Below are 12,555 nucleotides of genomic sequence, written 5' to 3'. Positions count from 1 at the left end.
CGTGCCCAATGAAATCATCATATGGTTTATAGCATGCTTCATGTTTGGCATCTTCTTCGACGTGCAGGAAGGGAAAGGAGGGAGCATGCTATCCTCCTATCCTCCTCTCCACCTATCCTCCTCTCCACCTCTCCTCCTCTCCTCTCCTCTCCTCCTCTCCTCCTCTCCTCCTCTCCTCCTCTCCTCCTCTCCTCCTCTCCTCCTCTCCTCCTCTCCTCCTCTCCTCCTCTCCTCCTCTCCTCCTCTCCTCCTCTCCTCCTGCTCCGTCTTCATCCTTCCCCACCCTAACTCTCCACTCTCCACTCCCCACACCCAAATTAGCCCCTTTCATTTACCACAATTCAGAAAGAGGCAGGACAAGCTGGTACTAGGATCGCGTAAATAGAAGTGCAGGTGTAGTTATTTATCCCCATCTTATCTTATTTCTCATGGCGACCCCATTATTCATTGCATACATATTACAGCATTCACATGTTGGCTGGCCCGCTTGGCAGGAAACGAAGACTTTCCCCGATTGAGAACAAAGCCGGGCCATGTAGTTACTTGGCAAGCTTGTAATTAAGTATGTATTACCTTTACCAGCGCAAGCTCTCTCTTGGCTGGTCATCATTGTTGACTAGCCTAGCCCTGTGTCGTGCCCTTTTTTTAGGTCGTCACTCAAGAACGAAAACAATGGCCTATTAGTATCTGGCACCATCGTGAAAAATAAAAATAATAATAATAAAAATAATAAAACTCGACCAGCGTATTAGTTAGTTTTACCATTCTTCAGGTCTCCACCCCCCCATATTTCAACAACATTTTTTTATGCCAGTTTATGGCGTTGAAACCCATTCATCCCACTCCAGTCCTTTAAATCGGCAGTGTCAGGCATAAGAGCCGGATCGTAACCGGTGACGTCCATTTTCTCATCAGTGAATCCTGGATAAATGAGTGACGCAAGAGTGGATCCCATATAAAACCTTAAAAGAGTTCATGTCCTATCAACCTCTTGGACATCAGGGCTGGCTCGCCAGTGGGTCTAGTTCCAGCCCACAGCGTAGTGAGAGAGGAGAGGGGCTAAGATATGATGAAGTGTTCCCATATGAGATAGGTGGACTTGGGGGAGTGTGGAAGCTTCAGAAATCATGGAGCAAAGTAATTAAGCAACAAACGTTGTGCGATGCCTTTTATACCCAGTAGAATATCCACTGCCGGCGTTATCAAAACCTGTGGGAATTCTCATGACCGACAGGTGGCCGGAGCGAGATGAGGCTAAATAATAATAATAATAATATAATAATAATAATAGCAGTAGTAGTAGTAACTAACAGGAATGAATAAACTAATTATGGAAAAATGGAAGAGGAGAGAAGTCTGACGATTCGACTTACTAGCATAATCTCCACGTAAGACATAAACATCCAATGACTATTTCAAGAATTCTCCGGCTGACTTTAGCTGCATGATCTATCTTTTCGCGGCTTTCTCCCTATTAACGGGGTGATATGATTTGCTCAGGAGAGGAAAGTTTCGGTGGTCACTGTCATATTCCATAGAAGGTAGCAGGGATGTCCAAACATATTATCCAGATCCCCTCGATGATGATTCATGAATAAAAGGCCGAATGTGACAGTGATTGTGATGGTGATGGTAAAAGTGAGTTTGCTGCAGAACCGTCCCCTCCACTCAATAAGAGCAGATTAATTGCATCCAAGCACTCAATGACCTGATGATAATCAGCAGTTCCAAAGCAAATTACTTTTTACTTTCAGAGATGCTGGAGGGCAAAGACAAATAAAAAACTCTCTCTCTTACTTCTCGTGCCATAAATTTCTCCTATTCTTTTCTTTCTGGTCTTTTCTTTCTGATATACCGGAGGCTTTTTATGTTGTACCCCAATTCCTCTCCTGAGAATGCAGTGATGTAATTTCCCTACCGTCATGAGTGAATGACGTCAACTTTGGTTGGACGGCAAGCCAACAATGTTTCGAGCTTGAAGTGGGTACCAGACCATACTTTGCTAGTCCAGATTCAAACCCACACACAGCTCCTCTTCTCCCTCGTAACACATATAAGAGACCTTGAGACCATGCTCGGACAGGAAGAGCTCCAAAATTCAAAGATGCTTTGGGGTAGCATATCAAAAGAAGGGAGGTGTTGCCACCTTCTTATGGCCGTAGGATTTCGGCCCATTTTGTTGCTGCATTAGGGAGTCAATGAGGAGGGATTATTTTCATGCTGTGTCAAATTTGCGCGAAACTACTAATTGAAATTGCATTAGCAGATTTGCTCTCTGCATACATTTTTCAAATTAACGTAATCCACAAGCGAGCGGGCCACCCAAGCGAGCGGGCCACCAAAATCACCGTATAGTAATTAAGTAGATTTTAACCCAAAATACTCACACTCAACAACCCCTAATTAAATTAAATTATAGTACAATAGGACTAGGGCAGCTTCTTCTTGTATGCCCTACAATATGGCAGTTTGAACATGTTGGTGGCGCCCGTGAACATGGTGCTGGCTCTGGAGCAGCAGGATCAGGGGGTTGAATGACGGGCTGTTCAGCAGGCTCAACAGGTGGAATAATAAGATTCTGAGCCTCTTCCCTAGTTAGGCCTCCTTCACGTGTAATTCTGTGATTAGATCTCTTGTGTTTTTGCTTCTCTTTCTCATTGGCATTGAATATATCCTGGTATTGCTTCTTCATAATGGTGGCACTGACCATCCCGTATTCGCAGGCCTTGATAATTTGGTCAAATCCTTCCATCAAGCCCTGAGGTGAGCTCTCAAGCCTCTCCCCCATGAGATCCTTGACCTTATTCACCTGTCTATGCAACTGACGCGGGTTGCTAGGTGTTTGTAGGATCCAGGATGACCCTGAGTTGCTAGATTGGCTGGCTGGGGGGGTAGAGGTTCAGAGCTGAATGTTGAGTTGTTGAAGAACTTGATCTGGATCAAATGGGGTTATTCCAGTAGCTATAAAGCCACTTTGAATATTCTGAGACTTGAAGGCCTCTGCGCGGGCTGCAGGATAGGCATCTAGGAAGTCTCCCTTCTTGATGGTGTTGAATCCAAGCTGCATTTGCTGTTCAACCAGACCCCCATAGACCCGCTTTAACACCGCAAAAACACTCACATCTAGAGGCTGCAAGAGATGGGATGAATGTGCAGGCATGCACAATGGAATAATCCTATTCTCCTTGCAGATATGGTCAAATTCAGGGGTAAGATGGCTGCCGTGCCCGTCCAGGATAAGAAGTAGATGAGTGCCAACCCTGCGTGGATTTACAGCTGGAATAAACAGCCTAGTAAGCCATCTGATTCCTATCTCATCTGTGGTCCAGCCATTAGAGCTAACATCAAGTCTCCAGCCATCTGGAAGCCCATCGAACCAGCCTTCCTGTAGATTCTGACCCTTAAGGATAATGTAGGGGGGTAGGGCCCATCCTGACGCGTTGACTGACTCAATCGTGGTGACCCATTCACGATTTCCAGCCTGTAGAAGCTTTGCCCGGCCGTAGCGCTCAGCACTGGTAATGACCTTAGTTGTTGCGCAGAGGCCCATTGCAAATCCAGTCTCATCAAAGTTGTAGATATCCTCAGCCAGGATCCCATGCTCAGCAATTGTATCCCCTAGAATCTTAAACCACTCCTGAATAACCTTCCTATCCTCACATTTTGCTCATTCATGGTTACAGCGTCTGGAATAGCGGCATTGAAGCTCCATACGGCGTGTAATCAGGTTTGACACCCAGTTCTTGCCAACGTGGGAGGGTGTGGTTGGTGTAGAGCGAAGGGTAAGAAGATGATTAGCCATATTCTCAACAAACGCCGGCCGGGGGGGTAATCCTCGTTTAGCTAGATCTAGCACCCATTCAACTAGCAGATTCTCTTCAGCTTCAGTCAATTTGATTGAATTTGCGCGTAAATTCACCCGTGCAGGTCCACCGCTCAGTCGATAACCTAGAGTTGTATGTGACACATTGAAATGACGTGCAGCTTCACGAATTGAGGTTATTTCTTGCTTTTTAATAGCAGATATCGCGAGTTCAAGTCTTCCCTCTATCTCTATAGAGTCTCTTGCTTTTTTTTGCGAATTGGTGGCATAATCACGCATTCAAGTGGTTGAGTAGTTAAAGTAGAAGGATTTTGAATTTGGTGGCCCGCTCGCTTGGGTGGCCCGCTCGCTTGTGGATTACGTTAAGTATGATTTTTTTCTTCTCCGTGCATTTCTGACCATAATGAGCAGCAGTGAAGATCCATCTGTATTATTATTGTTCTTGACTATTAGTGTTCTTCTCTCCTTGGTTAACTACCTAGGTACATGTACCTACCCAGGTAGTTACATGGGCAGTTAACTACTTGAATTGACAAGCCACCCATTTAATTTGGCCGGAGCGAACATCAAAATCATGGAATGCTTGAAAGCGAAGTAGATACGATGATTCGTAACCTCGAACATACGGAATGTAAATCCGTCATTGAATGCACCGCTTTTCATCCTAACTATTCCCACTCATTAAATCATTCAATATGCCCACAAAAACGCAAGGTCAAGCTTCTAGTCAGGAAGGAAGGCTTCTTTTAGCTATTAAAGCTTATAAATTCGGTCAATTTAAATTCAAATGAGCCGCTGCTAGGGTACGATGTTAATGTTGGACGTCTGAAGTGGTTGTATTGGTAGCCTATCTCAGGGATGCTATATACTATTGTGCAGTGCGCTAGTCCATAATAGGAAGCCTAGGCTCCAACACCTCTCCTTGGACAAGCTACTGTACAGACTAGCTATCATACAGACTAGCTAATGTCCTGCTCAAATCAATCATATTCATCTTCTCTGTCAATTTATCTTGTATTTCAATTGCTGTATTCATCAAATTCTTTTCTTATTTCACTCATAATCTAACTAATTTCTCAAAAGTTCTTAAATATTTGAAGAAATTGTTGTAAAGAATGTTTGACTTAACTGATTTGCAAGTAGATTCTCTGTGTTTTTATCTTTGCTCTTATTTCTATTCTTAGTTTTATTTCTATTTCTATTTTTCAATATCTCAATGTGCTTCTTATTATGCTTTTGTCATTCAGTACTTATGAGATTTGAGTTCTTGAATCAGCAGTGTTTAATCATATGCTCTGTATTCTCACAATAGTGATATTGATATTCATCAAATCATTCATTGATGACATTCACAGCAGATGAATTGAGATGAGTTGTAGTGATAGTGACACAAGTAGTCAACTGATTCATCAATTCATCAAGATTTAAATTCTGAATAGAACTCTGTTTGATGGCATAGAAATCATTCAGCTTTATTCTAATAAATTTCTGTTATCAATCTCTCAGTTCTAGTATGAATAGATCATGATAGATATTCTCAGCTCAATTTTCACCTAGAGATATAAGTTTTGTCTTAAGATCTTGAAAAGTTGCAAGATAGATGTGAAAATTGTTATTTTTAAGCTGTAAGTCTCTTAACTTCTTAGTAATTTGAAAGTGTTCTTCTGCATGAGATATAGCATAGTGCTGAGTAAGATTCTTTTCTATAGTTACTGCTAGATAGAAATCTTCATTCAGTGATTCTAGAGAATTACATACAGTTGCATTCAAAGATTGAAAGATTCTTGTGTAAAGAAGTTTATTTTTCTTATTTTAAAGCTCAATTTTCAGAGAAACTGTGATAGAAGATACTATTTGTTGTTTATTGAGAACATCTTTTATCAGAATCAAATGAGCATCTGCAAGAATAGAGCTTTTTTATTTCATATAGTTGACTTTAGTGAGAATGACTACATGCTATTCTTTTAACTTAATCTTTATATCTTTGCAAAATTCATCAACTTTATTCTTGATGAGATTCTTAGTAGTATTTAACAAAAAATCTTAGTTTTCTTCTAGTCTTTGTATGAGTCTTTCTATTTATCTGTTCTGTCTTTTCATATATTTTATCATCATTTGCATCATATTCATATTGCTTTCATTCATATTTATTTTATCTTTTTGATCAGTTTCTCCTCTAAACTCAGAGATAGATGTATTGTATTCATGTTTATCTCTATTCATGTTGTTGCTTGCAGGGGTATTCAATAATTCTGCAGCTCATATTCTTGAAAACATCTGTTTACCTCCTCTTGATTCAATTTTTTTCCTATGATCAAAGCTTTCAAAACAGTCACTTTTCATCAGATTCTTGCTGTAATTCAGTGATGCAGTCCTCACAAGACATTTTATACTTCAAATTAAAGAAAAAGAAGAAATAGAGTATGAAAGTAGTGCAGAAAACTTTTCAAAAAGAAAAATAAACTATCCAGATCATAATCTATTGAATGTCTGAAGTGATTGTATTGATAATCTATCTCAGAGATGCTACATACTATTATGCAATGCGCTAGTCCATAATAGAAAACCTAGACTTCAACAGTTAATATCAGACACTCACATCACATGCCTCATTTTTCATCATATAATCATTCTCATAGCTAGTAAATCTTTGCAATCAATCAAGCTTGCTATTCTATCAGGTTATGAGACTTATTTTGCACTCAAACGCGGTAATTCAAAAGTTATCTTGTCAAAATCAGTGATTGCTTGCTTCATTTGATCTATATTATCTTATATATCTTTTAAATATTAAGAAACCTATATTTTTCATTTGATTTAGTCTTTGACGCGGTTTTGAATCTTTGATAATACGTGAAGAAGATGAAATTTTATAGAATATCACTCTAAAGAAGTGAGTTTTAATGAGATCTCTTTCTAGAATTGAAAAGTTTTTCTAAAAGCTCTTTTTTAACTATTTTAATTCTTGAATCAATTAAATCAATAATAAAAATAGCTAATTCAGTAAGATTATCTTTTAATATATATTTATTATTTTAAATATAAATAAATTCAGATAAATTAGTTACTTTAAATTAATTCTCTATCTTTTAAAAATTTATCAGATTTTCTAAGAACTTAATTATTTATTATATCTTTAAGAACTTAAATCTCAATTTTTTTATAGCTTTTATAATTATTAAATCTTTTTAATTTTACTTTTAATATACTATTTAAGTAGAGATTTGATGATAATAACTTTAATCATCTGTGAAGACACTTGATATAGCTAAAATAAATGTCAAAAGAAAGTATGAAAAGTACTATAACTAGTATTGTAAAAGAGTAGATATATAGTCATTGTGAGTGCTATGAAGAGAAGAGAAAAGTGATAAATAAAAATATAGATAGAGAATTAAATTGTAATTATTTATTAAATCTCTTAAAGAAATTTAAAAATTCAGAGTATTTATATATATAAATAAATATTAATAAGTTTTATCTCTAATCTTTTATAAAATAAGTAATATAATACTGATTCTATTCTTCAGTAAATAGTAATAAATTTTATATATAATTTTTCAAAAAATAGAAAATTGATAACATAATATTCTTTTATGAAATAAAAGATTAATAATATAAAACACTGATTTTAAATGTATAAAGTGTTGATTCTTCAAATGCTTCATGAGATGCTTTAGTAAGCAGTGTGAGGTTTTAGTATTATAATTACTTCTCTCTTTCTTAGATACTAATCTCAGCATCTTTAGAAGATATTTGAATTTTTATAAAGATGTAAAGTATTTATTAATATAAAGAAATTAATTGTATAAGATAATTAATTATATAAAATAATTAATTATTATAAAAGCCTTTATTATTATAAATAGAAAAAATATCTTTTATTCTTTTTTAATCTTTTTTTCATAGCAACTTCTCAATCTACAACTCATGATTATAGAGATTTTTTCTTTTGAAATATCTCTATTGTCTTTATTATGATAGAATCTATTTTTATATTTTTTGAATAAGTTTCTTTTGGTTTTTATATATATATATATATTTAGTAGTTATTAACTTTATCTTAGAGATATTTTCAGTAAGTAATATTTATTTAGACTAAGTAGTCTATCTATAATGTGTGATTTTCTTCACTATAGAAAATATTATAGTCTTTATCATCTTGTACATATATTATGTATTTAAGTGAGTATAATACATTCTTAATTGTTTAGTATAATGATTGATTATTGCTCATTTAGCTTTTTTTTTTTTCTAAGTTGAATTGGTTGCTTGCTTTTTAAGGCTTTTTGTTATTTATAAAATAAGTAAAATTTGTGAAGGTCTCATATTATTGAGTCAAGTTATTGTGTCTAATAGCAGTATTAACAGCTTTATATTATGCTGCTTACTCAATAAAAGCTTGAGCTGCTAATGTAATCAATAAATGAGTCGATCACATAAGCAAGTCAGTCACTTTTCATCTCATCTCAGAACAACATCTTTATCATCAAAAATGCCAACTACACAAAGAAATAAAGTCTTTACTCAGGAAGAAAGGCTTCTTTTAGTCAATCAAATATTTAAAAATGGTCAAATTTCAAGTGTATAAGCTGCAGCAAATCTGTATGATGTTTCACATTTCATCTTAGATGATTGAGTACATAGTTGTACAGCACACATTAACACTCTTTCAAAGAATCAGAAACTTAGTTTTACAGAGGAGAAATCTCTTGTTTAATGAATTCTGACCATGAATGAATGAGGTGTGCCACTCTGAGTTGCAACTGTATGAGAAATGATCAATCTCCTCTTTATCAATTAGGAATTCAACCCCTTACTCACAGTAGGTGAATGCTGGGTATGAAACTTTGTCAAACATCATGAAGAGTTGAAATCCAAGTTCTCTTGCAAGTATGACCATTAATGTGTACTATGTGAGGATCCTGAGATTATCTGTAAGTGGTTTAAGCTTGTATAAAATACCATTGTAAAGTATAAGATTCTAGAAGATAATATCAACAACTTTGACGAGACTGAATTTCAGATGAGGGTTATTGAGACTGTCAAAGTGATTATTGAGTTTGAAAGAGCCAGGAATTCTAAATTTGTATAGTCTAGAGATTAGAAATGAGTGACTATCATTACTGGAGTCAATGTCTCTGACTGAGCTCTGCATACAATGACCACTCTCAAGAAAAAAATGCATCAGTCCTGTTGGTATGAGACTGAGGGACTACTCAGGGATTGAGTGATTGAAGTTAGTGAGAATGGCTGAATAAATAACCAGCTGGGCTTGTACTAGCTGAAAGAGATGTTCAACAAGAAGATCCTACTCAATACAAAGAGTACACACTGACTGTTAATTCTAAACTGGCATAGAAGTCATACCTCTGCTGAATTTAATCAATTTTGCTCTAAGAATCAGATCATTGCTCTCTATATATCATTTCATTCCTCTTATCTTTTTTAGTCATTGGATATTGACTGTTTCTCCCCTCTGAAAACAGTATATGAATGACAGATGGAGAATCAGATGCAGCTTGAAATCAATTATATTGATAAGAAGAAATTTCTAGCCCTATATTCTGCAGCTCAGATGCAGGTCCTGACTGAGAGCAATATCAAAAGTGGCTTCAAGGTAGCTGGATTAGTTTCATATGACTCTGAGCAGGTTCTCTCACATCTCAATATAACAATGCATACCTCTATCCCCCCTGGGACCTCTCATAGCTCCCAGGCCTTCTGGGCCACTAACATACTGCATAATGTACATCAATTGGAGCAGCAGACTGAGAAGATCAAAAAATATATCAAGTACTGTACACAGAGTCCATCTAGTCTAAGCAATTGAACTCTGAGTCAGCTGGCCAAGAAGTATCAAATGATAATACATAGTGCTGCTATTCTAGTAGCTGAAAACAGAGAGTTAAAAGCTGCAAATGCTAAATAAAAGAAGAAGTGAGAAAGAGGTCATACATATATAGCACAAGAGGGTGCTTTAGAGGTTGAAGAAGGCTTGAATTGCATATAAAGCATCAATGAATGAAAAAGAGAGGTGATTGAGACTGCTGAGTTCTGATCACAAAAACAGACAGTATCACAATGTAGTATATGTGAGATTACTGAGTATACTGCTCATACATGCTCTAAATATATAGAAAATAATTGATAATATAATTTTTTCTCTTTTTCTTTATGATTGAGGCATAGATGCATTCTCATCATACAGTGAAGTGAGAAGTAGCCAACTTGCTTATATGGCTGACTCATTTATTGATTATATTATCTTGATTAATATTATTTATCATACTCAGTATTAGTATGAGGTTACTAGTATGCTAGTTGTGTTCTCTAAGAATAAAAAGTGAAGGAATATAGTAGAAAAAATTGTGAATGAGATAATGAACTCTAAGTTGACTGAGAAGAGTATTAAGTTTAAAGAGAGAATAGTTAAATATAAATTTATTTATTTTTTAAAGAATTGAAGATTTTTTGATGTCTCACTTACTTTATTAAAACTACATGAAAAGGAAACCCTTTTTTAAAAAAAAGTAGTATGGAAAGAGTGTATATATGAAGAAGAATTAGTGTTTAGTATATATTTTAAAGTGAGTTTAATATGCTTATTACTATAATTTTTATTGTTTAAAAATATCAAATGTCTTAGTCTTTTAAATATTTTTAAAAAATTCTTATATATCATTAGAGAGTTCATAGTTTATTCAGTATATATGATATTATTTCTTACTTTAGTACTTTTATTTCTTTCATATTTTCTTAATTTGAAATTCTTCCTCATTATTTACTAGCTCTGGTGCTAGAGGTAAAGTAGTATCATCTCTTATTTTATAGAGTTTAAGTAATAATATATGAAAAAAGAGTAAATATTATACATAGAGTATAAAAGAAAAAGTTTATATATTTATATATTTCAAAATTTAATAATTTAAAAAGAGTTAATAAATTTATGATCTAATTTCTTAGTGAAGCAGAGCATGTGAAAGTTCTTTATAATAAGAAGTATTAAATCTCTTATGTAAAAGCATTTTATACTGTATTTAAAGTCATAATATATCTTTTATACTGACTTGACCTTCTTTAGTTATTTTTAAATCTTTTCCCTTATTGCTTGTATCTTTTTGACCTAGTTAATTACCATAATTGAGCTTAAATAAGATGAATTACTAATATCAATCTGAAGAGTAGATTTATAGTCAAGAAGTACATAAGCTGAAACTTCATTAATTGAGCTGTATTGTAAATTATTATAGATAAACTACACTAAGAGTAATCATTTATCTCAGTTATTCTGATGAAAATTTATAAAATATTGAAGGTAATACTTTAATATCTAGTTTTGATATTTGCTTTAATCATCTATTTATAAGTAAAAAACTATGAATAGCTTTTACTTAACTTTAAATAGATAATAAAAAGTTGATCAGTATTAACTTATGAAAAGAGCTTCTTTATTTGAAATATAATTTTAAAAGATATCAAAGATGCTATAAGTATAAGTATAGATAATATCTACAAGATCTTCTGCAGTGATATCTTTTGTACATAAAATGTATAGAGCATATTTGATTAAAGCATTAACTAAGACTAGGATTATATTGTAAATCTTATCTAGCTAGATTATGATTGAGAGGCTAGTGATAAAGTTCATAGTGATTGCCATAAGTTGATTGATGTTAGAATTGAACTAAGTTCTTCATACTGTTTATGATAGTATACTTTTATTCTTTGATAAGTATCATAAGTATAAATATGTTTAGTGATATTTTAAGTAAGATTATATTAATGATATTTACTTTGAACACACTTTATAAATTATTTTATATTAAAATAGCTCTTTTGTAAGTCAATATAATTGATATGAATTATCTTTTCAATCAGTGCTTGTTGTAGCAGAATATAGATCTTATTATTTGTCTGAGGTAAACTATGTTCTGAAATAGTTCAGAATATGCTATTATTTAAAATTATATTTTTATCTCTTATCTTCAACTTCTTTACTGTTGTGAAGAAGTCTGAGTCTTATATTTTATTAGGCTCAGCGCCTGACTAAGCCCGACTGAGGCCCGGCGCCCGGTTAGACTCGATGTCGGATTAAGCTCAGCGCCCGATTAGGCCTAATCCACATCACGTGACCACGCGACCATGCAGGTGGTTATTGTTGGAGCCTAGGCTTCCTATTATGGACTAGTGCACCGCACAATAATATATAGCATCTCTGAGATAGACTATCAATACAATCACTTCAGACATTCAACAGGTTATGGTCTGGATAGCTTGTTTTTCTTTTTGAAGAGCCTTCTGCACTACTTTCATACCCTATTTCTTCTTCTTTAATCTGAGGTATAAAATGTCTTGCAGGGACTATATCACTGAATTACAGTAAAAATCTGATGAAAAGTAACTGTTTTGAAAACTTTGATCATAGAAAAAAGATTGAATCAAAAAAAGATAAACAAATGTCTTCAAGAACACAAGCTGCAGAATCATTGAATACCCCTGCAAGCAACAACATGAATAGAGATGAACATGAATACAATACATCTATCTCTGAGTCTAGAGAAGAAACTGATCAAAAAAATGAAATAAATATGAATGAAAGCAATATAAATATAATGTGAATGATAATGAAATACATGAAAAGACAGAACAGATAGATAGAAAAACTCATACAAAGACTAGAAAAAAACTCAGATTTCTTGTCAAATACTACTAAGAATCTCATCAAGAAT

The 12,555-nt window shown here is 34.3% G+C and overlaps 1 protein-coding gene across 1 annotated transcript; it reads left to right on the top strand.

Moving 5' to 3' along the window:
• Positions 1-40: 40 nt before the first annotated feature.
• On the top strand, positions 41-385 carry PADG_01616 (uncharacterized protein; the record flags this gene model as incomplete). Its single annotated transcript, XM_010758696.1, has 1 exon — positions 41-385. One exon carries the CDS (start codon positions 41-43, stop codon positions 383-385), a length of 345 nt encoding a protein of 114 aa, XP_010756998.1.
• Between the last annotated feature and the right edge of the window lie 12,170 nt (positions 386-12,555).

Source organism: Paracoccidioides brasiliensis (genome assembly GCF_000150735.1).
Source record: "Paracoccidioides brasiliensis Pb18 unplaced genomic scaffold supercont2.2, whole genome shotgun sequence".
Taxonomy (NCBI): domain Eukaryota; kingdom Fungi; phylum Ascomycota; class Eurotiomycetes; order Onygenales; family Ajellomycetaceae; genus Paracoccidioides; species Paracoccidioides brasiliensis.
The sequence above is the reverse complement of the archived record's forward strand: the minus strand, read 5'-3'. Positions and strand labels throughout refer to the sequence as shown.